The 27559-nt window shown below is 42.6% G+C and overlaps 1 protein-coding gene across 5 annotated transcripts in view; it reads right to left on the reverse strand.

Annotated features, from left to right (window-relative positions):
• The window catches only part of TAFA1 (TAFA chemokine like family member 1), a 372953-nt gene that overhangs the window by 69459 nt on the left and 275935 nt on the right, over positions 1-27559 (reverse strand). For all 5 annotated transcript variants that reach the window (XR_014454311.1, XM_083156024.1, XM_083156023.1 and 2 more), the window contains one exon: positions 5581-5721. Coding sequence is in view for 4 of the 5 variants with exons in the window: in XM_083156024.1 (XP_083012150.1) it covers positions 5581-5721 (141 nt within the window). In the remaining variant the exon portion in view is untranslated. The remainder of the gene's footprint in view (positions 1-5580; positions 5722-27559) is intronic.

The raw sequence follows: 27559 nt of genomic DNA on the forward strand, positions 1-27559 counted from the left end.
CCATTAAAATCGAATAAATCTATTTCTGGGAACTGGAGATATCTGCAGTCAAGCAAGCTGTCCTCCCACCAGAAAATTATGAATAATAAGCCCACTCCACTATACACCCCTCCTCTGCATATTAAACATCCTCTACCACCCTGGAAGTTATGTATCAGGGCCCCTTCATTCAGCCCAATGCCCCCATCTCCCACCCCATCTCCCACCATCTGTGCAGTAAAGGGGTAATTAGTGGAAATTACTGATCCAGGCCCTACATGCTGAGCGGTTGATATAATACCCCCTACCACCCACGGGACATCAAAGCTTCCCCCACCCCTACCGCTGGAAGATCGGTAGGGGCCCCAATACATTGCTATGCCCAGGGGTCTACACTGCTGTTGACGCCCCTGTATGTATATGTGTGTGTGTGTGTGTGTGTGTGTGTGTGTGTATGTATATATATATATATATATAATGTATATTTATTATTATTATTAATATACATTTGGTCTATCTATAATACTTTAACTGACCCGGCATATACTGGGTCACCTAAGTGTCCATCTCCGTGCTTTGCTCCGCCCCTCTGGAAACCCCCTTCTGAAAATCCTGCGTTTGCCACTGATGTGTTTTGTGCTTTGTGTTGGCTCTATAGGCCCAATTCAGAGTTGATCGTTTTTGTGCCAATGCGCACGGCGGCTGATTACAGAATGACTGCGCATGCATATGGGTCACAGTCAGGGGCGTAACTATAGCACCGCAGCCCCCGCCACCGCGGGGGGGCGCTGTGCATGTGGGGGCGCCGGGGGCTGCGGTGCTATAGTTACCCCCGTCAATCCCCCGCAGACTTACGTATCTCACTGGTCCCGACGGCTCCGTTCTTCTGATTAGGACCACCACAAAATGGCCGCCCCCATATAGCACACTGTTCTCTGAAACTGTCTGCTGTATGGGGGCGGCCATTTTGTGGTGGTCCTCAGCAGAAGAACGGAGCCGCCGGGACCAGCGCGATAGGTAAGACTGCGGGGGAGGGGGTTAGCATAGGCGGAGGGGCGACGGGGCGGCCGGGGGCGGCCGGGGGGGGGGGTGCTTGACGGGGAGGCGGCGGGGGGTGGGTATAGGCGCCCCCCCCCTAACGGCGGGGGGGCGCCCAAAACGTAGCTACGCCACTGGTCACAGTACGCATACGAGATGCAAAACAGTGACAAAAAAGTTTTAGGGGAGCATGTGTGACATCAGTGAGGCTCAGTGAGCCTGTTTCTGTTGCAGAGTTGTGAAAGGGTCAAAGTTCAGCACACTCGCACTGCCTGGAAAAAATTATTTGATGGTGAATGGTTTGCAAATCTATTCGCACATAGTGACCAATCAGAGATCTATTCGCGGACTTGCATGGGGGCGGGATTTCAATGTGTGTGGGCGCCGGCCATCCGATCGCAGACCTCTGTTAAATTATATAGCAACGATAAGATCTGAATCCGGCCCTAATGTTGGATAAAACTTTGCATCAACACATTTAATATGGTGCTAATTAACTGGTTATGGGGTGATTCAGGTTGGTTTACAAAAGAAAACTCCTTTAATATACAAAACCATGTGCACTGCAGGTGGGGCAGATGTAACATGTGCAGAGAGAGTTACATTTTGGGTGAGGTGTGTTCAAGTCTAAATTGCAGTGTAAAAATAAAGCAGCCAGTATTTACTCTGCACAGAAACAAAATAGCTCACCCAAACGTAACTCTCTCTGCACATGTTACATCTGCCCCCCCCCCTGCAGTGCACATGGTTTTGTCCATTAAAGAAGGAGTCTGCTCTTGCAAACCAACCTGAATCACCCCTTATATTCAGTAGCTGTTGTGAGGTTCTCTTCCTCTGTCAGCCAGATGCAATCATGTAGGATGTAATACTGCCTACAGCCACAGGCTACAGCCCCAGGTAGACTTTCCGTTTACATTAAACTTTGTATATGTAAATTTACTAAATAAATTTTAAAAAATGGAGAAAAATAATCATCCTCTCCTCCGCCCGTGACAGCTACAGTTATTTTTATCAACTCATTACCAGCAATGTATTGTAAATCTTCAACTCTTTAAGGAAATGCTCAGACAATATATGTCCCAGGACTTTACCAAGTCCTATACACGCTTGGCAAATGAGAGGACATATATTTGTCTTGCATGGTACGCTACGCTTCTTTGCCTATAATGCTGTCAAATTGGTTCAGAACTGATTATATTTTATTTAATGCTAGAGAATCGAATGGAATAAAGCTGACAGGCAGTCAAATATTACTGACATTATATAGGAAACATACTATATTTTTGTAACAGCTGTAACTTAATTGCCTTAACATGAAATATCAATGATGACATGGTCAATGTATAGGATGGAAATAGCATCATCAGCTTTTAAAGGGAAACCAAGCCCAATATGTTATGCTATAAATCACATCGCCCATGTTGCTTCACTCTAGAACTCACTTTCCTGCCCCATCAGATTGTTGAGTGGCCTGGATTATTTTATTTTATTAGCAGATTCTTATATAGCGCACACAGATTCCGCAGCGCTTTACAGAGAATATTTGACCATTCACATCAGTCCCTGCCCCAGTGGAGCTTACAATCTATATTCCCTACAGGGGCGGAACTACCGCCGGTGAAGACGGTGCAGTGCACCGGGGCCCAAGAGGTTAAGGGGGCCCGGCACTGCCATCCACCCGACGTGCTGAAGTTCACTTTTGTAAAATTTCTATAAGGTGCGCGCCGCGCGGCGGCAGAGGGTACAATGTGCGCGTGCAGCCAGGAACAATGTGCGCGTGCGGCCGGGAATAATGTGCGCGGCGGCAGAGGGCACTACGCGGCCGGGCAGCTGTTGATTGATTGCACTTTTGTGGCTCTGGCCACAAGCTAATTGGAGAAGATTGCCGTCCGGCACCAATCAGGCAGTAGTGGTTCCTGATTGGCTGCCAGACTGCAAAATCCAATTAGCTTGTGATCCGGCAGCACAATGACCACAAACCCTCCCCACCCTGGTGCAGCTTTGTGATGGACTACAGAAATAGAGGTGAGGCCGTGAGGGGGTGTTTTGTAGTTTACTCACATTACTGCCCTGGTCCTCCCTTTTTTGTGTTAGCTGCAGTGCTTCCTTCCCTCTCCGCAGCAGCTGCCCTGTGCTCTCTGTGGGCAGCAAAGCTAAATGTTCATTATGCTGCCAACATCTATGCCCCTGGGGATGGGGCCTGTGTGCCCCCAGCTGATGGGGATGGGGCCTGTGTGCCCCCAGCTGATGGGGATGGGGCCTGTGTGCCCCCAATGATGGGGATGGAGCCTGTGTGCTCCCAATGATGGGGATGGTGCCTGTGTGCCCCCACTGATAGGGATGGTGCCTGTGTGCCCCCAATGATGGGGATGGGGCCTGTGTGCCCCCACTGATGGGGATGGGGCCTGTGTGCCCCCACTGATGGGTATGGGGCCTGTGTGCCCCCACTGATGGGGATGGGGCCTGTGTGCCCTTGTTGTGGGGAGAGGGGCAGTGTTTCCCTGCTGTGGGGAGGGGGCTGTGTTTGCCTGCTATGTGTGGTGCACCATCCCCAGCTTGTAGCTGTCAAGTGAAAGGGGCAAAAGGGATGGTGTGTTTGTGCAAAGAACACAAGGTACAGATGTAGCGCTGCTCGTCCAGCACCGGCGCATACCAGACCGCCCCTGCTTGCGAGCGGATGCTACATCTGACTGGGACGCGTGTCACAGTTTACCGATGGTGGGGGATGGGAACCCTGCCCATCTCCGCTTCAGGGAGACAGGCAGGGTTAGGTTGGGGAGCGTGGCAGGGACCGGCAGGGGACGATGTAAGGGGACGCACAAGTGTCTGGTGTGCAGTCTGGCGGGGGCTGGCGTGTGGCGAATCCACCGCCAGCCCCTGCAATGATGGATCTGGCTCCATCTGTATATGAGGGGTAAAACTGGTAACTGCTGGGGCATGGGATGAAAGGAGTAACAATGTCAAGGGTACAGGAGGGCAAAAGGGATGCCAGTGGTACAGAGAGTTAAAGGGTTAACAGGGGCATGGGGCAAAAGGGGTGTAACAATGCAAGGACCACGTGTGATAGTTGTAACAGGGGCTCATGGGGTGTCAGTGTAGTAGCCCCATACACACTTAGCAAATTTTTTTTTAATTATTGCTCATTTTCCCCCTTCTCAGCTATATCATATAAAATATTGCTTAGTGTGTAGGCTAAATATTGGCAAGGAGATGCGCTCCCCAGGGTTGTTAATGATGCATATACAAATAACCGAGTACATCGTTATCACAAGGACTTGCGCTGAAATTGGGGGGAGGGAGGTCCATGGGATGTTTGATGGAAAATAACCTCACAGAAAGGGTAGTGGAATAGTCTCCCATCAGCGGTGATAGAGGCTAAAGGGGTGTACACATGGTGCCATTCAATCCCGATTCGGGGGAGGGCATATTTTTTGCAGGGGGGGGGGCCCAAAGCATATTTTTTGCACCTGGGCCCACAACTCACTAGTTCCGCCTCTGATTCAATACCACATGTACATGCACACACAGACATTCTAGGGTTAATTTTTTGGGAGCCAATTAACCTACAAGTATATTTTTGGATTGTGGGAGGAAACCAGAGTAGCCGGAGGAAGCCCACGCAGGTACGTGGAGAATATAAAAACTCCGCACAGTTAGGGCCATGGTGGGAATTGAACCCATGACCTCAGTGCTGTGAGGCAGTAATGCTAACCATTACACCATCCGTACTGCCAAAATCATCCCATCATCATCCCAAATCAATTTTTATTAAAGCCCCCAGCACTTCTGATACTCTTCTTTTCTCCTGTCTCTCTCACCCAACTTCCTGCTTATAGCTGCCAATAGCTTGCCTACGAGCAGGGCCCTCCACTCTTTTATTCTCCACCTGGGCAGCACAGTATTAAAATCATATTTTTATTTTTCTCACAAAAAGTGATGCAATTTTGTAGGGGGTGTGCACGCCAGCATGGCAATGGCCACACCCACACAGTAGTGACCACACCTAAATTACACTGGTCACACCCCTTCCGCTTCTCGCGATAGGCTCTTATTCCCATTCACTTCTCCCTCTGTCCACCCTCCCTCCTCCTCTCACTGTGTTCCAACCTGAGATATAGGAGGCTTCCATAGTTCTACTTGATGGGGAGTGGACTTGGAATACTGTAATACCGGAAAAAGAGATTCTACTTTAAGCTTTTGAACATGTCAAGTTATACATTATATAATTAGATAGATGCACCAAGCGAGACATATTTCTTCATTTTACATTTATTACATAGTTCGGCCCCATTGGACGGTTACTGGGCTTTGGACAGTCCGCAATCACTGTCCATGTAGAGCCAGACCTGAGAGTGAAGACTATCATAAACCTACAGTAATAATAGAATAATAGAATACTAATGCTTTAAGTCAATCATAATAGTGTTTCTATATCTAGGTCAAACCTGGAGCCCCTTTGAATCTAGTAGCTACAGGCAGATGCCCTATGGCCAGAATATAAAGTACTTTTTAAATTAAAGTTTAATTGAATGTACTGTACAGAGAAATTAATAAGAAACTTGCCATCGACACAAGAGGGTCTATTCCTTGTTGTCCCGGCCACCTTTCCCGGCAGACACGAACATTTCACGGTTTGCGACCTCTCCTCGATTCGATTCTTATTGCAACATCTGTGTGCTGCTATAACTTCACACGTTCCTCCTTCTGCAGAGACACAAAAGACACAAGATCAGATAAAGCGACAATTGCCGATAATAATAAAACAATGTAATATATCAGGCATTATAAAAAACAGAGGGGGAAATTTGCTAAGAATATGAATTTGAATTAACGTATTTTCAGAAAATATGAATACGCCTAAAAAAAATAGTTTTTTAGTAAATTTCCCCCAGAATGTTGTCTTTACACCTGAGATTCTCTTTCATATGCTGTCATTAATAATATACTAGTTATTAGTAGGTAACTACATAGCAAATCATTAATAATACATTAAAACGGTGGTACAGTAATACAATCTGATGAAATTCTTATACTTGCTGTGATAATGCAATATATATTTACTTAAATGATACAGGGTTCTACAACTTGTGCAGGAAAAATAAAATACAAAATATATGTATACAATTAATAAATACATATTTTCATTGTTGTGTTTGTGTGTTCTACCGCGTATAAAGGTGGGCGGCAGAACGGCAGTGACACTGAGACTCACTGGATGCTTTACTTTATATCCAAGTGTCGGCTATCTCTTTGTGTCCCATGCTCAAAAATCTAACTAACAAAGCAAAATTGCTGTCAATACTCTTGTCTATATATATTCATGTACTTCTCCTGCTTCTGAGCTGTGCTCATCCACTCCCTAACTACACAGTTGGGTGTGACACTGTGCAGGGGCGAATTGGCCAAAGACCTTACAGGGAAGATTCCCGGTAGGCTGACGGCGGCCCTATCGCGAGGAGTGGACACTATCCTCTCCTGTCTCGCACAAAAACTACCTTTGCCAATCACAGAGCAGAATACACAACGCTGCAAATACTCATCTAAGGTTTGGGTTCTATCTCAGGCGCTCCTGGAGGATGGCAGCTGGGGTGTATCAATTAGGTCTAACCTTTTAGGACCTAGAGAAAATGAATGTATTTTATTGGAAGAATGATAAACCCAATAAAGCGCTATCCCAGTGCGGACACCACAGTAATATAGTTAGAAGGATGTTAATACTCCCCTTCCTTTTTGATATAAAGCTTCTTAATTTTCCCAATGGTGGTTTTTATTGGTTGGATCGATAAGTTGTTTCTCCCGCTGCATGTATGTAAATAAAAAGATAAGGACAAAAGTTGTCTATATGCTTGTTTGCTCTTTTTCTTTTCTATATTATGTAGTGAGGCTCAAATGGATGCATACCTCACTTACATAATCATTAGTTGGATTACACATATAAAGGTATCTTTCTCTAAAGTGGGTAGCGTACCCGTACTCACGGTGTGGCGGTGTGTTCAACTCGTATCAAGGTATCTTTTCCCAGTCTCAGGTTCCAAAAATAAATTTTCTTATTAAATTATAAAATGAGATGAAATTGATCCATACATTGAAGACTCTGCATCCAAGGGGACTAAATCAAGACTTCGAACTAAAATGGTTCCTATGAAGTCATTCCTCACTACTTATACCTTCACCCCCATGTCATAAATGTTCACCACCATATATTAATCACTTGTTTACGCATAAAATTAGAAATATCAGGCACTAGTCACCTTCATTTGTCTAATCATTAGGTGATATAGTTTTAAACATTTTTTAAAAAACGACATTATCTTAAATGTGACCATGTGTATTTTTTATCGTTTTTATTACTAAGGCAAAAAATGAAATGAAACAAAGCATATAAGGAATATGTGTATACATCTTCAATGAATTCCACAAAATCCGCCAGCATGTCCCTAATGATAAACAGAGAATCACCATCATTCCATCAGAAGACTAAGAACCTGACGTGGGAACATAAACATCACAGTTCCCATAGCAACCTCTGCCGCTGACGGCTATGTGAGACAGAAGGAATTCACACTACACATTGAAGAACGTCACATACGGGATATGGAACGCAAGCGATGCGTTCCACACGCATGACAACTCCTGGATGTTACCAGAGCCACACTTCCGGTACAGCAAAGGAGACCTTACGGACCCGTTATTAAACTCTAACAGCAACACAGTAATAACCAAAGGTGGCGTATACATATGGACGGTCATTATTTTACAGTAGTATGTTTATAATCATGAGCTTTGTTAATCATGGAGTTTACCGGAAGTAGGACCTCCGAAAACCGGAAGTCCTATGAAGATAGGGTATTTAACACAGCACGTTATGGTACAAGCTCTCACCTTGAAAAAGGGACATATTGTCCCGAAACATGTCGGTCTAAGAGCTTGATACCAATTTTTATACCTTGTAGGTGAGGACCGGGGGTAAGGACTGCAGAGTGTCTGACTCTAAAAACTACTTTATCTCGTCCGGATCGGGGTACTGTTGGTTATATTGTCAGCCACCTCAGAAACCTGCCACGCTCCTGCACCCTATTTTATATTGTTTTTTAATAATAAAATTTCTTTTTGGAACCTGAGACTGGGAAAAGATACCTTGATACGAGTTGAACACACCGCCACACCGTGAGTACAGGTACGCTACCCACTTTAGAGAAAGATACCTTTATATGTGTAATCCAACTAATGATTATGTAAGTGAGGTATGCATCCATTTGAGCCTCACTACATAATATAGAAAAGAAAAAGAGCAGTTATGGGCTGATTGGTTGGTACATTATCTCTCTCCATTTTATCTCTCTTCAAGGTTTGATGCATCTTCCCCTGTACGAGGCATAGTGGATCTGCTAACCACACCATTGTTACCACATATTTTTTACTTTCCAATGATAAACCTTACCATTACCCAGTGCTATTGGCAAAAAATAAAGGGTACTTATGTATTATCTGGGCGTCTGATTTTTTAATTGCATCGCATCGCATCGCAATTATAGTGGCATTCAATGCAATGCAATGCAATGCGATTTTTCATTGTAAAGACCCAATTTTTAATTGTATAGTCAACCATGGGTGATTTCATACCCCCACTATCTAACTACGCATGGAGTTGATTTTATATAGTGTGGCGAGCGCAGCGAGCCATCGAGCCCGAAGCGTGGCGAGCGCAGCGAGCCCCGCGAGGGGACGCTGAATACATGTAAAGTTATCCACGTCCGCTCGCCACGCTTCGGGCTCTGTGGCTCGCTGCGCTCGCCACACTATATAAAATCATCTCCATGCGTAGTTGGATAGTGGGGGTATGAAATCACCCATGGTTGACTATACAATTAAAAATCGGGTCTTTACAATGAAAAATCGCATTGCATTGCATGCTTTACAATGAAAAATTGCATTGCATTGCATTGCATGCCTTAAGTAGTGGCATGCAATGAAAAAATCGGGAGCCCATATAATACATACGTACCAAATAAAGCATACCGTTATGGTGACCCCGCTCCATATGTCATACCTCATATAGATCCTCTACAGATTGAGCCTCTCTTTTATCAGAGCGGCTCCCGGCGCACGGACCACCAACCGACGAATGCGGTGTGGACACTTTGAGACACTCGTGCTCCCCATTCTCGGCAATGGACGCATTAGCGTGTGAGACGATTGCACGTCCACGTCTGTCGGATCGCAACGGGCCAAATACCAGCGGATAACGTGCCTCCGGAAACACAGAGAATGGCCCCATCTGTATTTCTATTTAATTGAAGACCCTCCATATTATTATCAATGGAGTTGTTGCCTTTAGCAACCACCCAGACTCAAAAACTTTCATTGAATACAATGTACTACTTAAATAATAACGAGAAGCTAAGTAATCCACCAAACTACTAATATCGTTGAGTTTATTTTTCTTTGTTTAAATAAATGACAATGGAAGTATTTTTGGTTTAGTCTAATCACCATCTCCATCCTAATCTGGTGTCAGTTTTCTGCATGCTGGTTTTCCTAGAAGAGTTACATAGCAAGTTCTTAAACCTCTTTCACTAACGATGGTATCATAATTACTTTGTCAACAGAGAACAGAACAGAAAAGAACATTGTACCTGGTGCTTTGAGGGCTTTTTGTCAATTACCAGAAGACAGTACATCAAGATAAACATCTCCAAAAAGGATTTGATTGCTGTGTGTTAATGTTTAAAGTGCGCAGTTTCAGAGACATAAGTATTCAATGTTTGACAAAGACCTTGCTTGGGTGTGATGTGAAGAGAATAGAAATTAACAGGAATGTTCTCCTACAAATGACAGACAGGAGCATGGCTGCCTATCTCTGAGAGGCGAGGTGACATCTGCGAGCGCACGCAGTTTCTTACTGCCTTTCATGTAGCAGGATGTTGAAAAACATTGTTCTTGCTTGAAAGCCAAGGGATGAAGAACGCATTAGGTAAGAGGGTTATTTTGGAGATAGGCATGATTAATATACTGTACATTTAGGCTGCATACACATATCTGGAATGTGCAATATTGTTTTTTTTTTTTTACTTAAATAGGGGGGAATTCAATTGACGGCGGTAAATTGAAAAAAACCCACATGTTTTTCACTATTCAATTGCAGGACAGAAAATGAGACGCAGTTAACTCTGTAAAAATTACTGTGGTCCTCTGCCCCCCCATCCTCCCCAGTGGCAACTCCCTGTCCCACCCATCCTTGAGGACTAATTAAGAAATTGGAAGCAAGCAACTTAATTAGTCAGAAATTTCCTTCTGAAGTGATGTCTTCTTCCTCCAGCATCGGGATCTGGACAGCAGTGAGTATGTTAGCAGTGTGTTGTGTGAGTGTTGAGTGTGTGCAATGTGTATTTGAGTATGTGTGTGCATGTATGTATGTAGCCCCTGGTTGTGTAACCTCCCTCCCCCATGTAGTGTCATAGAGGGAGGCAGCAGCTGAAAGAACTAAAGAACTAAACCTTTCAGCAGTCCCCATGACTCCATAGGTGAGTATTCTTTTGTTTTTAATTTACTCATATCGCGGGTTTTCAGCATTGAAAACCCTGTGACTAAAATTGGACACATTGGGTATTAAGAGAGCGATTGTTTGGTTTGTGTGCATTGATATTGCGATAGTTTGGTGACTATCGTTTGTGTTAGGGCTGCACCCTTTGTGTATAGCGCAGGTCATCTCAAATCCTTTTTTTGTTCTCTATAGTATTTCAGACTTGTCCACTAAAGTGGTCAATTCAATCAGGTGCGTTTATATATGCTGCACTAATCCAAAATTTGGCACGAGGTACAAAAGTTTTTTTTATTTACCTTGCTAATCCTCCCGCCCAATTGAATCCCCCCCCCCATAATATTTCAGACTTACCCACTAAAGGGGTCAATTCAATCAGGCGTGTTTATATATACAGCACTATGGTTACCACCACCCATAGGGCAGCAGACATAAATCCAACAGTGCCAGGCGAGATTGGACTACGAGTTTAGCTGCCACTGCGATTGTTTTTACATGGTTTCATCAGCAACTTTCTCTTATGTAATTGAAGTCTCAAGCGTGCAATCTGCATTTTTCTAACATGCGCCAGTAACAATACAGGAAGTTGCAATCTTGTACAATTAGAAATGAAAGCAAATGCAGGAGCTACGGAAGTTAACCACAGATTATTGTGTTAACAATGCACTGCCCTAAGGATTGATAAAGGCCTTCAATTGTGCTGTCTGCAGAGCAACCCAGATACCATACTAGACTGCATGCAAACCACTGTTTTTTTTCCAAGACTTCGCATTTAATAAAATCTGCAGCGTAGGTACCCAAACTTGCTATTGGTGGCCTTCGATCTCCATTTGCAAGTGGACAATTGATTTTCATGTGATGTTGAGGCAATATATATATATATATATATATATATATATATATATATATATATATAAAGAGAATTAAGGTTCTGCTTAATGAACAACTGTACCATTTGTAGAGAGGGGGAAGGACAAGGCCTTCAGACATGGAATGATATTTCTAGAACCTAGGAATTCATCGAATATCTAGGTTGTAGTGAGCAATATGCACTTCTAAAATTGAGTATGCATATTTATTTTATGTTATTAACTTTTGATCACACCGTGTTCATTTTTGCACCCTGCACCTTTCACAACCAGTGCAGTTACTCTTTTTTCTACCTCCTCTGGTACTTCTAGCATACTGTGGTCTGTATCTCATCACTAAGACACAGGCCAGAGTGTGCTACAAGCGCACCAGAGTAGAGAGTGACACCCCACGTAGGAAAAAGGAACAGCACGGGCTGTGAAAGGTGTACGGTGCTAGAATAATTACTATGACAATTCATATTATAGTACACAATCAGATTGTTTTATTCTCCCTACAGGTAACTTAATGACAAAGTTTTAACTTTTATTGAATTAAAGTCTTAGATACACCTATGAGCTACTTTGAATTGCACCGGAGCCACAGGCTCAATTGGTAAACATATATTCTCTATAAACTACAATTCATTTCACTTAACATGAATTGTGGAAGTCAGTGGCGTAAGTTCGAGTTCCAGTTGCCCGGAGGCAAGATATATATTGGTGCCCCCCCCCACCACACACACACACACACACACAACCCTTTATAACCTTATATAAAATATATTTTTCTGTTCAGAAATATAGATAGAGAACACATATATATTTCAGAACTCAGCCACAGAAGCAATATTCTTGGCTTTTAAATAACTGATTTAAACTTCCAGGTTGAGGAGAGGTGCCCCCTTGGGAGCAGGAGCCCGGCGGCAGATGACTCTATTGCCTCCCAGAGTTCTGCCTCTCATGGAAGTACAAATAAGCCCTACAGTACAGTTCCCCTTTAAGAGAATATCTGCCTTGTTCTAGAGCATTGCATGTCTAACCAATAATATATAGTTTTTGTTAATTTACTTTATCACAATGAGATATTTCTGCAGCCTTGTACATGATGTATGTCAGCAAAAAAGCCTCCTCTGCATCATGTATTAAGCGTTCATTAAGGCGCTTTGATATTTATACAGGTAATAAACATCACTGTATTATTTTCCCAAGCTTCATAATGAAAATGTATGAAAGCATGTTTAATACATTGAGTAACTTCATTTACCTGCATAAGAACCAAAGGATAACTTGTCTTTTTACTGAGATGAAATTCATCTGTGAATGGAATTTCTAGTCTAATAATGACTTCTGGTGACACTAATGTAATCTGTGTTGAATAGGCACCGCCGGTGGTAGCTTCATATTAATATGAAATATACAGAAATGCTGCAACATCGAAAATGTAATTTATGGTAATTATATATGAACTGGAATAATGGATGGCTGATAAGAAATCAATCAGTTTGTATCACATAGTGTTTTACTTACTTATGTGAAATTGTCTACATAGTTGTTTAAATAACTCCTTGTAAATCTTAATAACTTTATAGCCTTTTAAATGTGATGCTTCTCCGGTACAGTTGCAACTTTATTTTATGTTTGCACAAGTTTTCAATAGCCCCCCAATGTATTTAATGTAGAACTCTTATCTTTAAAAAAAAATATTGATACATCTATTGTAGATACTGTATACTGTACTTTTTTTTTTTTTACAAAAACATTTTTTTTTTAGGATTTATTTTATAAAATATTAATATTCAAATGACAGGGATGATTTTCTCCCCCAAAAAATGAAAAAAAAATACATTTATTTTTATAATAGTGTGCCAAGTTAGGAACTTCTTTTTTTTTTTTTTTTTTTTTTTTATGCAATCAATTTTTATTAAGATAGATCACAGTACATCTCCAATATAAAACAATGTAATGCACTTTCAACAAAAGCAGGAGTGTAATAAAGACATTTACAAAAAAGATGTGCAGTATTTGTATATAGGGGTATGATTTGAATATACTTATCAATTTTAGCATTGATACAATACAATTACCACTTTTGTAAAAAGAAGATGTACATTCTTTGTGAGGGAAAGAAGAAGTAGTGCAGTGACAGTATAGTGGAGGCGAAAGGGGAGAAGAAGAGAAGGGAAAAGAGGGCGAGGGGAGGGGGGGGATTGCGCCCAAGGACCACTACGTCTCATCGATCTGGCCTGACGTGGTATAGTGAGTATAGTCCGGGGACTCTTTATAGGAGAGCCAACTTAACCACGTAGCAGTGAAGGTCAGGGAGGATTCCTTCAGAAAGGATGACAGGTCCTCCATTGACATATACAAGTCCACTCTGCGAAACCAGTGAGTAATGGGAGGGGGTGTCTTGGACTTCCAATGGCAAGGTATGACCGCTCTAGCTGCGTTCAACAGATGTCTAATTAAGGATTTCTTATATCGGGAGATGGGCATATCCATAAGATTAAGCAGCCAAAATTCCGGGCTGAAGGGGAGGGAGGATTTCGTAATTTTTTCTGAGATGTTATGGATCTGGCGCCAGTATTTTTGGATAACAGGGCAAGTCCACCATATGTGTAAGGGGGTGCCCGGGTGTTGGTCACATCTCCAGCAGCGGTCAGGTAGAGCGTTATTCATTTTATGTAGTATGGATGGGCATCTATACCAACGAGATAAAATCTTGTACTGGGTTTCTAATGTTTGGACTGATGAGGAAGATGCAAAGACATATTTGAATATTTGATTCCATTGATCTCCCGAAAGGTCCCGCCCCAGCTCCTTATGCCAGGCCACAGTGTATGCCGGCATATTGTCTGGGAGGTTGTTGAGACATATTTGGTAAAATTTTGAAATCAAGTGTTTTGGGTACTCTCGAGAGAGCAGCAGCGACTCGAAGGGAGTTGGTTCCCAACTTTGAGTTCGCTTAGGAAGGGAGGAGACATAATGTCTAATTTGGAGATAGAACCAGAAGAGACCCCTCGGGAGACCAATTTCGTTGTGCAAGTCCTCAAAGGAACGTAAGCCATTTCTACTCACCAATTGGCCCAGATATGACACATCTATTGAGAAGCGTTCAGGGAGGTTCCGTAAATTAAATCCTGGAGGGAATTCTGGGTTATTAATTAGTGGTGTAAGGAGCGACACCCCTGGGACAAAATCCTGAAGTTGCCTGTACCTGCTCCAACACGAAAGTGTTGGGGTTAGAGTTGGATGTTTTGTCAGTGGGGTCTTCCGGAGCCAAGGGACGACCCGGGGGGAAATTCCCGCCGAGTGACCTTCGATAGCGGGCCACTGTTTAGATTGTACAGGTCTAGACATCTCCACGATTCTAGTAATGTGGACAGAATGGTAATAGCTGAGGAAGTGGGGGAGTTGTAGGCCACCCCTATCTCGACTTTGGACAAGGATTTTTTGTGAAATCCTAGGTCTACGGTTCGACCAAACGAATTTATTTACTATGCTTTGTAATTCTTTAAAAAAATAAGTGGGTATTGTAATTGGGAGGGCTTGGAGTAAGAATAGTATCTTGGGGAGGATGTTCATCTTTATCGTGTTGATTCTGCCCAACCAGGATAGTCGAAGTGTAGACCATTTTGACAAAGAGGCTTTTATACTGGCAAGCAGAGGTACGAAATTAAGCTGGAAGAGGTTTGAATTATCTCTGGACAACACGACTCCTAGATATTTGATGTGTGTTGGGTGCCAGTGGAAAGGAAAAGCTCTCTCTAGACCTTCGACTATATTAGCTGGGGCAGAAATGTTTAGGGCAACGGACTTAGTGAAGTTAATTTTGAAATTAGATAAAAGTGCGAATTTCTCGAACTCCAACATCAAAGATGGAAGGGATGTGGCAGGACTTGAGATAGTTGCCAAAAGGTCATCGGCGTAAAGAGCCAGTTTATGTTCAATTCTGCCAACCTGAACACCCCTGATGTTGTCATTCATTCTTATCGCACGCGCCAGGGCCTCCATGCATAGTACAAAGATTAGGGGTGATAAGGGACAACCCTGGCGCGTGCCATTTCGAATCCCAACTGTATTCGATAGGGCCCCGTTGACCCGAATTCGGGCTGAGGGGGTACTGTATAAGGCCAGGATACGGTGCAAGCACTTTGGCCCCAACCCAATATGTTCCAGAAGAGTTTCCATGAAGGTCCAGTCTATTCTGTCAAAAGCCTTCTCAGCGTCAGTGGACAGAAGGACCAGGTGGGCTTCCCCAAGCTTTGCAAAGTGAATCAAGTCAATCACCTTAGTTGTGTTGTCTTTTGCCTCTCTACCATTGATGAAGCCCACCTGGTCCCCATGGACCAATTCAGGGAGAAGGGGTCCAAGTCGCAAAGCCAGAAGCTTGGCAAATAGCTTCAGGTCTGTGTTTAAAAGCGAGATAGGCCTGTAGCTCGAACACTGAGCTGGGTCCTTTCCCTCTTTTGGGATGATAGAGATATGGGCCTCTAGACTTTGAGGGGAGAAGATCGTATCTTTTGAGATGGCGTTACTCGCCTTTAAAAAAAGAGGCATCAATGTTGTGCGGAAGGTCTTATAATAAAGTATAGGGAAACCATCGGGGCCTGGGCTTTTTCCAGAGGGAGTATTAGATAGTGCCTGTTCTAGTTCTTCTATAGTGAATGGTCTCTCTAGTAAGGATAAATCTGTTTCAGAGAGCTTTGGAAATCGGACTGATGTTAAATACTTGTTGATTTCCCGTTTAAGTGAGAGTTTGTCCGATGAGGAAGAGTCTCCTCTTAGGTTATAAAGTCGAGTATAATACTGTTCAAAGACTTTTGCTATCTGGGTGAAGGTATGTACCCTGTTGCCCTCTGCATCTATTACATTCTGGATGTATGTTTGCGCTCTTTGAGCTCTTAAGGCCCTTGCTAACATGGTGCTGGGTTTATTACCCCAAAGGTAGTGTTTGTGCCTGCACTTGCGCAGCTCAAGTTTGGTTCTGTCACTCATAAGCTTGTTAAGCATCGATCTAGCCTCAGTTAATTCTCTTAGTGTGTCAGGTGAGAGTGTGGATTTATGGGACGTTTCTAGTGATTTTATCTGTTCAAGTAGTTGCACTTTCCTCGCTTCTTTTTCCTTTTTCATTAAGGACCCCAATTGGATGCACTTTCCCCTAAGCACACATTTATGTGCTTCCCACACCGTTATTGGAGAGGTTAAGTCATTATCGTTGTTGATGATGTAATCAGAGATTGCTGTTTCTAGTTCCTTTTTAAATTTAAGGTCAGAAAGAAGGAGTTCGTTGAATCTCCAGGACCAAGGGCGTGGGGATGGAGAAGGGACGTTCACTGTGAGGTAGACAGGGGCATGATCAGACCAAGTGATCAGTCCGATTTCACTATGTGTGAAGTGTTGTAGGAACCGGTGGTCTACTAGAAAATAGTCTAGGCGGGAGTAAACAGAGTGGGGGAGTGAGTAGTAAGTGTAGTCTTTAACGGAAGGATTGAGAATCCTCCATGCGTCAATCAATTGATGCTCGTGTAGGAGTTGTTTGATTTTCCGGTGATCGCGTATTCGAGGGGAACTAGGGGGTGGGTTGCAGTCCAAATGGGGGTCTGGGGACCAGTTAAAATCCCCACCCAACACGAGGCAGCCTTCTCTATGTGGTTCAATGAGCCGTAGAACTCTACTAAAAAATTGCCTCTGTCTTGTATTTGGGAAGTAGACATTCACAAATGTGTATTTTTGTGAGGATATTGTGCACTTCAGTACTTGACAACGTCCTTCCACTAAGATATGATGTGAGATATCCAATGGTTTTAGTCTGCGTGATAGCAACAGGGCAACTCCTAGGGTTTTCCCCATTGAGTTATTGCTAGAGTACGCCAGGGGGTAGTAGTGGCTGGTCAGTCTGGGTGAGGCACCTAATTTAAAATGCGTTTCCTGGAGGAAAGCTACATCAATCTTTTTGGACCTAAGTTCTCTAACTAATGAGGACCTCTTCTCTGGCACGTTTAGACCTTTCACATTCAGGGAACATAGGTTAAGCGCTACTGAGTGTGATGGTGGCATGTTTGAGTCGGCAAGAGGGCACTTATGTATGTCCCTTCCGGAGCCCAACTATGTGTGTACGAGTGCAGTGATCCATGGGCAATGGGAAAGGGGAGACGGGAGGGGAGTGGGGGGTAAGGAGAGAGGAAGAGAACAGAGAAGAGAGAAGGAAGAAGGAGAGTAGAGAAAAAGAAAAAAGAAGAAAAAAAAAAAACAACAACATTGGAAAACAGTAGAAAGTTACACATTTCCAACAATAAGAACGAAAAACCACTGTTGGAACTAGTGGTGCCACAGTTTGGCACCACCATCCAAGGAAAGTGTGGTTCACCCTAACTGGGGTGGGTGCTCGCAGTCCCCACCGGGCGTGAGGTAAAACTAAAATTATCATGGAAAATAACATTTCCAAACAGTTATAACAATATCTCTCATTAAACGCATAAGATATTACGCTAAAGCCAATCCCTGGGGAGTGAAGTTACTCACAGGGGGGGGGGGGGAGTCTCCTAAGGTAAACTTCGAACAGTTGACTATCACATCTGGGTTACAGATATGAAATCTGTCCGAGATAGTTTCGGTGATCTGGGGGGGGGGGGGGTGGCGGTGCCGATAACTATGAAACTCACCCAACCCTTAGGCAGTGGGTCAAGAGGATTAGAACTGGGTAATTACTCTAGACCAGATCCAAACCAGTTGGGGAAACTATTATTATAATAATGAGTAGAGTTCTGGTCTAGGTTATTGGAGGTTAGGGGTATAACTTTGTAATTCAAACAAATGAGGGTTGGAACGAACCAATCACTATACGCCTATAGCGACCCGTGAGTGTCAGGAGGGGGAAAGGTGACTAGCCAGTTTAAGAGGGAGACCCCTCTTAAGGCCAACATTACCCAAGGGAGTCAGAGACATTTTCAAAGTGCAGTACTTATTACTATAAAAGAGAATATTTAGATGATTCCGACAAACCCTCCATCATAAGTTGTTGGTCAGTCCACCAGAGGGAACTCGATTTCAGGTCCCCATGCCAGGTTGGGTCAGTCCCGATGCTGTAGCTGTGCCAGTGCTCTTACCCACCGTCTGCCAGCGTGCACTCCCGGACGGGGGGCGTGGAGGTTCTAGACGCTTTGTCAGGTGTATCCATTCCGAAAGATGTGGTCTGGGTATGTCAACTGCTTTGCAGAACGAATCCAATTCTTCTGGGGTTTGTAAAGTCACTAGTTTACCTTCATAGGAAGCTTGAATGCTTAATGGAAAGCCCCATCGGAATCTAATATTCTTCTGCTTAAGAAGATCGGTGAGGGGTTTAAGCAGGCGTCTCTGCTGGAGGGTGCTCCATGAGAGGTCCGGAAATATTTGGATTCTGTCACCATTGAATTCGATGGCTTCTAACTTTCGGGCCTTATTCAGAATGTCCTCTCGTTCTCTATGATAGTGTAGGCGGCAGATGACATCTCGAGGTTTGTCGGATTGTAGTCCTCGGGGTCTCAGGGCACGATGGGCTCGATCAAAGATAATAGTGTTATCAGGTGTAGCCTCAGTTATCTCGTTAAAGATTTTCGTGAGCGCGTTTATGATTCCAGGACCCTGTATGTCTTCAGCAAGGCCTCTAACCCGTAGGTTGTTTCTCCTCCCCCTGTTGTCCATATCATCTAGACGGCGTTGGAGGGATACCAATTCTTGGGCGTGAGTGGAAGCTATTTCATAGAGTTTGTCCTGATAGTTGGCAATGTCCCCAGTTTGGTCTTCCAACTCCGAGACCCGTTGAGTCGTTTGAGACAGGTCTGATTGGATCGTTGAGATTTCCACTTTGATTGTTTCACGCAATGACTGTTCAAGGTCAAGGAAATCTTGTTTGGATGGGAGATCTGTTTTGGTGGGCAGGGTGCGGAGATAGGTTAGGACCTCTGTCAGAGTGACCTCTGTATTCTGTGATACCGAAGTGCCTGGTGAGGGATCCATAAGGAGGGGATCTTTTGGCGATTGTGAGCAATCCGAGGACGTTTGGTTATCTACTGCATTGGACCCTGGGCCCTGAGTGAGGTATCTGAAAATATTGGGTTTTGGTTGACTGTCGCTCGGGTTTTTAGACACCGGCGTCTGTAGGCCTTTCCTGGTTCTCCCCATAAGTAGATGGACTTAGAAGAGGGGAGTGGGGGGGGGGGGGGTGAGAGTGGGCAGCTTTAGCAGTTTAGAAGCACATTGTAGGAGGCTTGATGTAGAATGAACCCGGTGGATGACTAGCGGTCGCACCTCCCCATCCTGTACGGGTGGTTAGGGGGTCATGGCCTGTGTTCAGACGGTGTTATCAGCCCATCATTGACGCATTGGTTTGCCAGAAGTTAGCCAGGGAGTATTTGTTGTGAAACCCCCCAGGTGGATGCGGCTTCTGGAGCGAGAGTCCCTTAATTGGCAACGTCTTTTTAGAGAGTGATTATACAATATGCGGCAGTTCTGGGAGCTTTGATACAAGAAAATTAGTAGCAGAATGTGTCAGGGTGTCGAATTCACTGTCCCCACTAGATGGCGCTCCAGTGTGTTACAGATGCAGGGATGTGTGAGCTCAAGGCAGATTGGGCTTTTAACTTATTTTATCAGCCACTGCCTGTAAGGCCTTTGTTATAGTCCCAGGTCTATCTGCTCACTTGATTAGGGGGTACAGGAGGGACAGATGGAGTGCAGCCTTTGCAGTGGCTTTACTTACTGGCTGCAGGAGCTGTCCTTTTGTTCAGGTGCAGGAGCTGTCCCTGCGCTCAGATTAATCCAAGATGGCCGCCGATTGATCCAGGGTCTGGGAAGGACGCCTGTGTCCCACAGCCTCTCGCCCCGTCTTCCGGATCAGCCAGGCAGGTCAGTGGCGTTTGGGGGGTCCAGGGCGCTTCCCGCCCACCTTCCCTGCAGAAATCCCCCAGTCAGGCGGCCTCCGGAGCGCGTTTAGCGCCGCGATGCGGCTATGGAGCTCCGCCGCGGGCACGGGAGATTACTCGAGCCCGCGGCTTCAGCTCAGGTGAAGGCCGCAATCCGCAGGAAGGGATTCCTCCCCTCCCCGACTCCGCGGCAACCTCACCCCTGAAGCGGAGAGCGCTCTAGGGACTGCTGGGGTGCTTTACCTGGTCTGGTGCCAGAAATGTGGGGTTAGAAGGGTCGAATTTGTGGGTCAAATGCAGGAGCACTCAGGTAGTGCGTCCTGCCTGTAGCTCAGCCAGGCCACGCCCCCCCGTTAGGAACTTCTTTAACCTCTTCGGAGACACATTTTGAATTTCAGAAGTATATAATTTTAATATTTTTTTAATATATTTTATTGAAAATATAATATATTTCTTGTTAAAAAAAAAACATTTTATATATTGATCAAACTAGTTGTAAATACGTATTCAAACGTCAAAAGGATTTGCAATTAAAAATAAAGTAAATTAAATAAATATAATATTAGTAAATTAGTAAATTAAAAGTAAATTTTACATAAATGTAAACATATGTGCCGGTATTCCTCAGGATAAAAAAAAAATAGCAGGACAGTAAAAAATGTATGCAATTTGGAATTTCAAAGAACCAGGCAAGGACTAGAAACCAAACTGTTATATTCAGGAAGGAACAACAAAGCAAAAGGACTATATATGTAAAAAGAACAGAAAATTTAAGTGATAACAAAATTAATGACAGAGATGCCTACTAAGAGTAAAGCATTCAAAATATCAGAATCGATAGTCAAAGCAAAGGGTCAGTGTCACTAGGCAAAGCAGGTACAAACTGTGAGATACAGAAGTAGTTAAAATACTTGATTAGGGTAAAGAAAGCAGCAAGACAATGAGAAATATCAACCCCTATGCCAAGAAAATGGTCTGAAATAGAAATGAGGGAATTGGCAATGGAAGCAAGCCACAAACAACTTAGACTCAGAGAGATCACACTAAAGTAAGACAATGAATGTAGCATGGGAAAATGGTACTTATGTAATATCTGTGCTCCCATTTTTCTTATGAGACCGTGTCCCCTCGCGGGGCTCGCTGCGCTCGCCACGCTTCGGGCTCGGTGGCTCGCTGCGCTCGCCACACTATATAAAATCAATTCCATGCGTAGTTGGATAGTAGGGGTATGAAAAAATGGGGTGCATTTAACATGGGAGCCCAGATAATACATAGGTACCGGGAAAATAAGATAGCACAAAAATCTGGAAACTGAAATTAAGACTAAAGGGTATTTACAATAAATATATCATATCTATTTATTCTGTGCATGCTGTTTTAATATATGCTTTGTGATAATCTGTATCATTTATTATTTCAATCTGTCATTTTTTTTTCAAATTAGTAGCAAATATATGTCTGCTCTGTTCGTATTGAGTGACTTTTTGCCTGTAGAATTGAGATTGTTTCTATACGAAACGCGTAGGAGTTTAAAATGTTATATATGTATAACTCTAGGAACAACAATTCCAATTTAAGCCCAATATTTTATATGTTTTACATTAAAACTGAAAAGGAAAACTTGTGATCTACTGAAGTATTACTTTTCTAGACCATACCTGATTGTCTTATGTAAGAAGTTCCCCTACAGTATGTGGTGGGATTTGGCTGGTTCCCATAATACAAGGGGTGCTTCAATTTATTTACACAAGATGTCCTCAACTAAATGTATGATGTTCCCACCCATGATATTCCTGAAATTAACTAATTATTGATTGTTGCATATGGCTGAGAAAATTAGGCTTTTATAAATGAGATAAAGTTTGTATTTCATGCCCTAGATTTCTGTTTCATAGTTATGGGTGTCCTATATAATAATGGTACAATTAATCTGTAAGAAACTTCCAGCAGCGGATAGACCTGGTTTATCTAAATTCCCCTGTAGTACATGTCCCAAAACATAGTCAAAATATAATCCAATCAGACAGGACTGTCAATCAGCCTAGCTAATAACTACATTGCTGTATCTACACGCATCAGTCAACTAAAATATAGGAATCGTGCAATACTAATCTGTGCTTTCCTCTTGCTTGCCATATAATTACTTTTCTATTCAATTTTCTTCTGCTTCTCTGAAAGTGCCACATACAATTGTGAATTTGCTATTCTGTAATACAGGTAATATTTACATACTGTATTCATTTAATTTATATAAACTGATTAAATCAAAGTTGCCAAAGTATTAAAAAAATGTAAAACATATTCCAAAAGAACTGTTATAACAGAATATTAATTAATAATTGCTTAATTTATAGAACATGTTAAAACATTTTTTTATAAATTTGTTTAATATTTCCCTTTAATATTGAATTTAATGGCATCAAAAAAGATGCAGCTTTAAAAACATCTCAGGAACTGTAATTTTCAATGTTTTTAATAAACATATAATTGTTACCTATTCTACACAGAGATACTCACTTTGGGGAGATTTATTAAAACTTCTAAAAAACAAAAAACAAAAGTGGAGATGTTGCCCATACTATCAGAAACCAGTAAGATTCTAGCCATCATTCTGTAGAATTTACTAGATCCAAAAGGCTTTTGTTTGCAATTTGAATCATTATAGCAACTCTGTGGAATGATGCAAACTGCTACATTTTGCAGTTGAGTGCGAGATGGGGGTTGGGGAGGAGTGTCATGTATTGCACTGCCACCCACCCTGTGCTCCCTACTACAAGCTCACCACCAATGCTCTACCTTAGAGGATCCTAAATGTATAGAACTATGGTTTAAAATGTCTGCTTCGTTCTAGCATACCGTCTACAGTACTTTCTCACACACACACTAACAGGGATCCATACAATATCATACCTCCCAACATGACCCATTCCAGGAGGGACAAAATGCTCTGCTCCTGGACATCCTTGCCAGTTGCAGTTGCAGAGGCGGGACTGCACCACTGTCACAAATTCAAATTCAAAAAGGGGAGCTACACCTGCCCGTGATTCCAGACTGTGCTGTTTAGGGTGGCAGTTGGTGGGGCTCCCCTATCTGAGTCTGCAACTGCCACTGGCATGGAAGTCCAGAAACAGAGCATCTTGTCCTTCCTGGAATGGGTCATGTTGGGAGATATGCAATATCCCAGTAGCCAGAATGCCATCTGTTAAAAGACTGACCCCGGCATCCTAATATGGAAAATCCCAACATGGGCTCTGTGTGTACCCTAACCCTCTCCATCTACCACTCTCCTCCTAACGTTGAAGTTCTAATGTGTTCTATAGGCTGTTGGGAAGTCAATTAACTTAGGGTGCCTTTGGACCATCGAAAAAACTATAGATATAAAAAATTCTATGTGGACATAGAAAAACAACTGTCATCAGAATTAACTAGGGTGGAGAAGTGGTTGATGCCTGAGAAAGTTCAACATGGACCTACTGTATTATGAAGGTCCTAATCCATCAATTGTCCACACAAATTTCAATCATGACAAGAATAATGCCATCAGCACACATGAAGTACATCAGTACAGCAACATGAAAAAGCAGGCATAATGACATCACAATGACATCACATAGCGTACCAAGCCAGATTTTTTTTTACATGTAAAAAAGTACATTACTTATTCACAAATAAATATTTCGATTTGCATTTGCAATATAATTGTCGGTTTAAGTCTCACTTGCAAAACCGCCAACAATCAGCAACTTTGAAAACATGCCACTTACTGTAGTAAATATATAACCCAACGTTTTCAAAGTTACAGTCCAAATCATATTTATATATATTTGCTGCAGGTTATTTATGTATGTGTTTAAAAACCCCATAACTAATGTGTTGATAAAGCCGAGAGCTTTTGGCTATTGCTAAGAACCGGATAAGGGGTCCTGGAGTTGGATGTGAGTAGAGAGTGTTGATCTCCAACCATTTTCCTCCAGTTTGGGGTCTTTGGACTTTTAGCCTCACAGAAGGCTAATTAGTTGTATAGGTGTGCTAAAAGGCTGTCAGTCTGATTATTTGTCTCGCATATTGCCCAGGGAAGAGGAGAGCCTATGGAGTCTCTGAGAGAGAGAAATCTGCTGTTGAAAACTAGTGAGCTGTGCTTGGTAATCGGCTCCTTTTTTTATTAGGAAGTTAGGATTATCCAGTGTTTAGTTAGTGCTAGCTGGCAATCTATTTTATTTTGATATTCATGATTTGTTCACAATAAAAAAAATTCCACCTGCACCAAGCCAACAAACTTGTGTGATCTCCCAGCTGTAGAACACAGCCATGCTACACCAGGAAATGGTACCTGTTCAACTGTTTTCAAGTTGATAATACAACTGAAACATTGTCTAGCAGAGTTGTTGTCTGCCTATATATATATATATATATATATATATATATATATATAATTATATATATATATATAAACAGTCGCTGTCCGGCACTCCAAGAACCAGGTATACTTGGACGGGTGCCCCCAAAAACTGGCCTGGCATACAGCCACAGGTCAGCTCCAAATAGCACACTTTAGGCAAAGTGGCACTCACGTCACTGGCAAAAAGGACGGCACGTAGTCATACGTCTTCAATCAACGTTTCGGTATTTTATTGATACCGTCTTCATGATATCCTGAAGACGGTATCAATAAAATACAGAAACGTTGATTGAAGACGTATGACTACGTGTCGTCCTTTTTGCCAGTGACGTGAGTGCCACTTTGCCTAAAGTGTGCTATATATATATATATATGAACATATGTCCAATACACTCAAGGTTACTATTAATCCTTTGGGTGGTGCTCCCATCAGGCTCGCATTTGAATATACGGTCCAAATCCACAGTTTCTCATAGAATCAGGGCAATCAGCAAAACAGCAATAGATCAATGCTTTTTATTCCATCACAATAGTTGGTAGTAAACCGACGTTTCGGACCTGTTCAGGCCCTTAATCATGGCAGTCCAACTCCCACATAAAAAATGCAACCGGTTGCATTTTTTTATGTGGGAGTTGGACTGCCATGATTAAGGGCCTGGACAGGTCCGAAACGTCGGCTTACTACCAACTATTGTGATGGAATAAAAAGCATTGATCTACTGCTGTTTTGGTGAGTGCCCTGATTCTATGAGAAACTGTGTATATATATATATATATATATATATATATATATGTCTCTTTACGCGTCCGGCACTCTCCATCACCCTGCGTATACTTGCTTGGGTGCCTTCCCTTGTGAGGACTGTTTCCTCAATGTGCAGATTTCAATGATGGTCGTCACTCTGGGTCTCAGAGCAAAAATGAATTTATGTGCATGTCTATGGCGTTTTGGGCCTCCACCCATGTTCAGTACTAGTGTGTCCTGAAGTCGGGCAGAGGCCCGAGATGCCGTAGATGTTATGCACATAAATTATTTTTTTGCACTGAGACCTGGAGTGACGCCCACTCTATCTATCTATCTATCTATCTATCTATCTATCTATCTATCAGGTTACATGGAAACTTTTCTTCAAGAACATTCCCAAAATTCTGTTACTCGTGCCAGAAACTAAATGTTTGGAATCTATGACTGCAGTTAGCAGATAATGAAAGCGGTGACGTGATATTTTCCTCTGAGAATATATATTAGTGCCATGATCATGTGCCCAATGTTGTAATATAATATAATAGCATTAAACTTACACAGATAGGCAGTGTTCATAATTCTAACAGTGAGGGAGAAAATTCAGCTCTTAGAACTGTTTAATTTAATTGAACAATATTGTAGCCTTGAAAAATGGTTCAATTATAAGTGTTTATTAATACCACTATGTACAGTGCATCATGTTGTGTGCAACATTGTACTTTAAATGTGCCCCCGCAATGAGATTTATAATAGCGGACTGTGCATTAGTTCTTAAAAGGAAAAAAAAAGTCATTCCTTCAGCCCTTTCTGTTGTTCGATCTCTCGCTGAGAGGTAGTAAAGAATGTTTATTCTAAGCTTTAAAAATATGGCTAGTTTCTATAAGAAACAGAATTAGAATTAAACAAATGTTTAAAAGTCTGAGTCTGAGGCGGCCATTGGCTTGCCAGAAAAACAGATTCATTTCCTGTTGACACTTACGACTGTTTAATACATATAAACTCTAAACATTGCGGCAAGCCTGCTTGTCAAACTGATCAACCGGAATTTAATCCATCATCGGTTGAAGAATGAGTAAATTCAATACAGAAACGTAAATCAAATCCTGTGATTTTACCAAGCAAAGCAGTATATATTTTTTTTAAACTTAAAGGCTTATGGCACCCAAAAACGAAAACATTTAGAAAAATTAGTATACAAAAAAGTGTGGGGTCAACCTCCACCAGCGCTAGATAATAGAGAGTTACTTCCCTTATTGTGTGATAACCTCCTCTCCACGGGGTACCGGTATATCAACTGTTCCCTTCAGCTCACATTCATATGTTATACTATTGATCCTTTTTGGGTGCTAGAGAAACACCCTACGGGAACAACCACCCTTGCAGCTAGTGCGCACTCTGTGCACTCACTTCTTTTCATTTTGAAAAATTAGTTTAGATGATGTCAAACTTAACACAAAATACAAACAACATTGTACTGTACATAACTCAAGAGCTATGTTCAGCAGTTTTGGCCTTTCTAAAAGTAATACCAGGGTTGTCAAAGCCCCTTCCCTAGAGAACACATGTCTAAAATATTCCCACCCAAAATTAAATATACACCTCAGCAGAATGTCCTATGATCACAGGCAAGTTGCTTAAACAGTAGATGTTTTTTTTTAAACTCTTAGATTGTACAGCCGCAATTACTGTGATATGCTAATTAGGTATATAGCGCTTGTAGTGGAGCAAGGTTGATTCTGTTTAAAACAACGGTGACTGTATACAAAGTGTGGACAGTGGTGCAGGTTACTGGGACAGTGGTAATGCAGGTTAAAGTCTCTGGTCTCTTGGAGCTAAAAGGAGACATCTGTATCCCCCTATTTCGCTCATACTCTGGCAAGATGTCAATGCATGTGCACAGTACTAAATGCAGCATGGTGGCCATCTTGGTAAGGGAATGAAGCCTCCCCTCTGGAATCAACATAAAGTATTGGCAGTAGCACACTACAATATCAATAATATCACTGGCAGTCTCCCATTTTTGATCACCTGTTTCAGAAAATATGCTGGGCCAATATTTATAAAATTAACTGATGAACCATGAAGTTTTTGGAATGAATTGATTTT

This window comes from Crinia signifera, chromosome 8 (genome assembly GCF_055691185.1).
Source record: "Crinia signifera chromosome 8, ASM5569118v1, whole genome shotgun sequence".
NCBI lineage: Eukaryota > Metazoa > Chordata > Amphibia > Anura > Myobatrachidae > Crinia > Crinia signifera.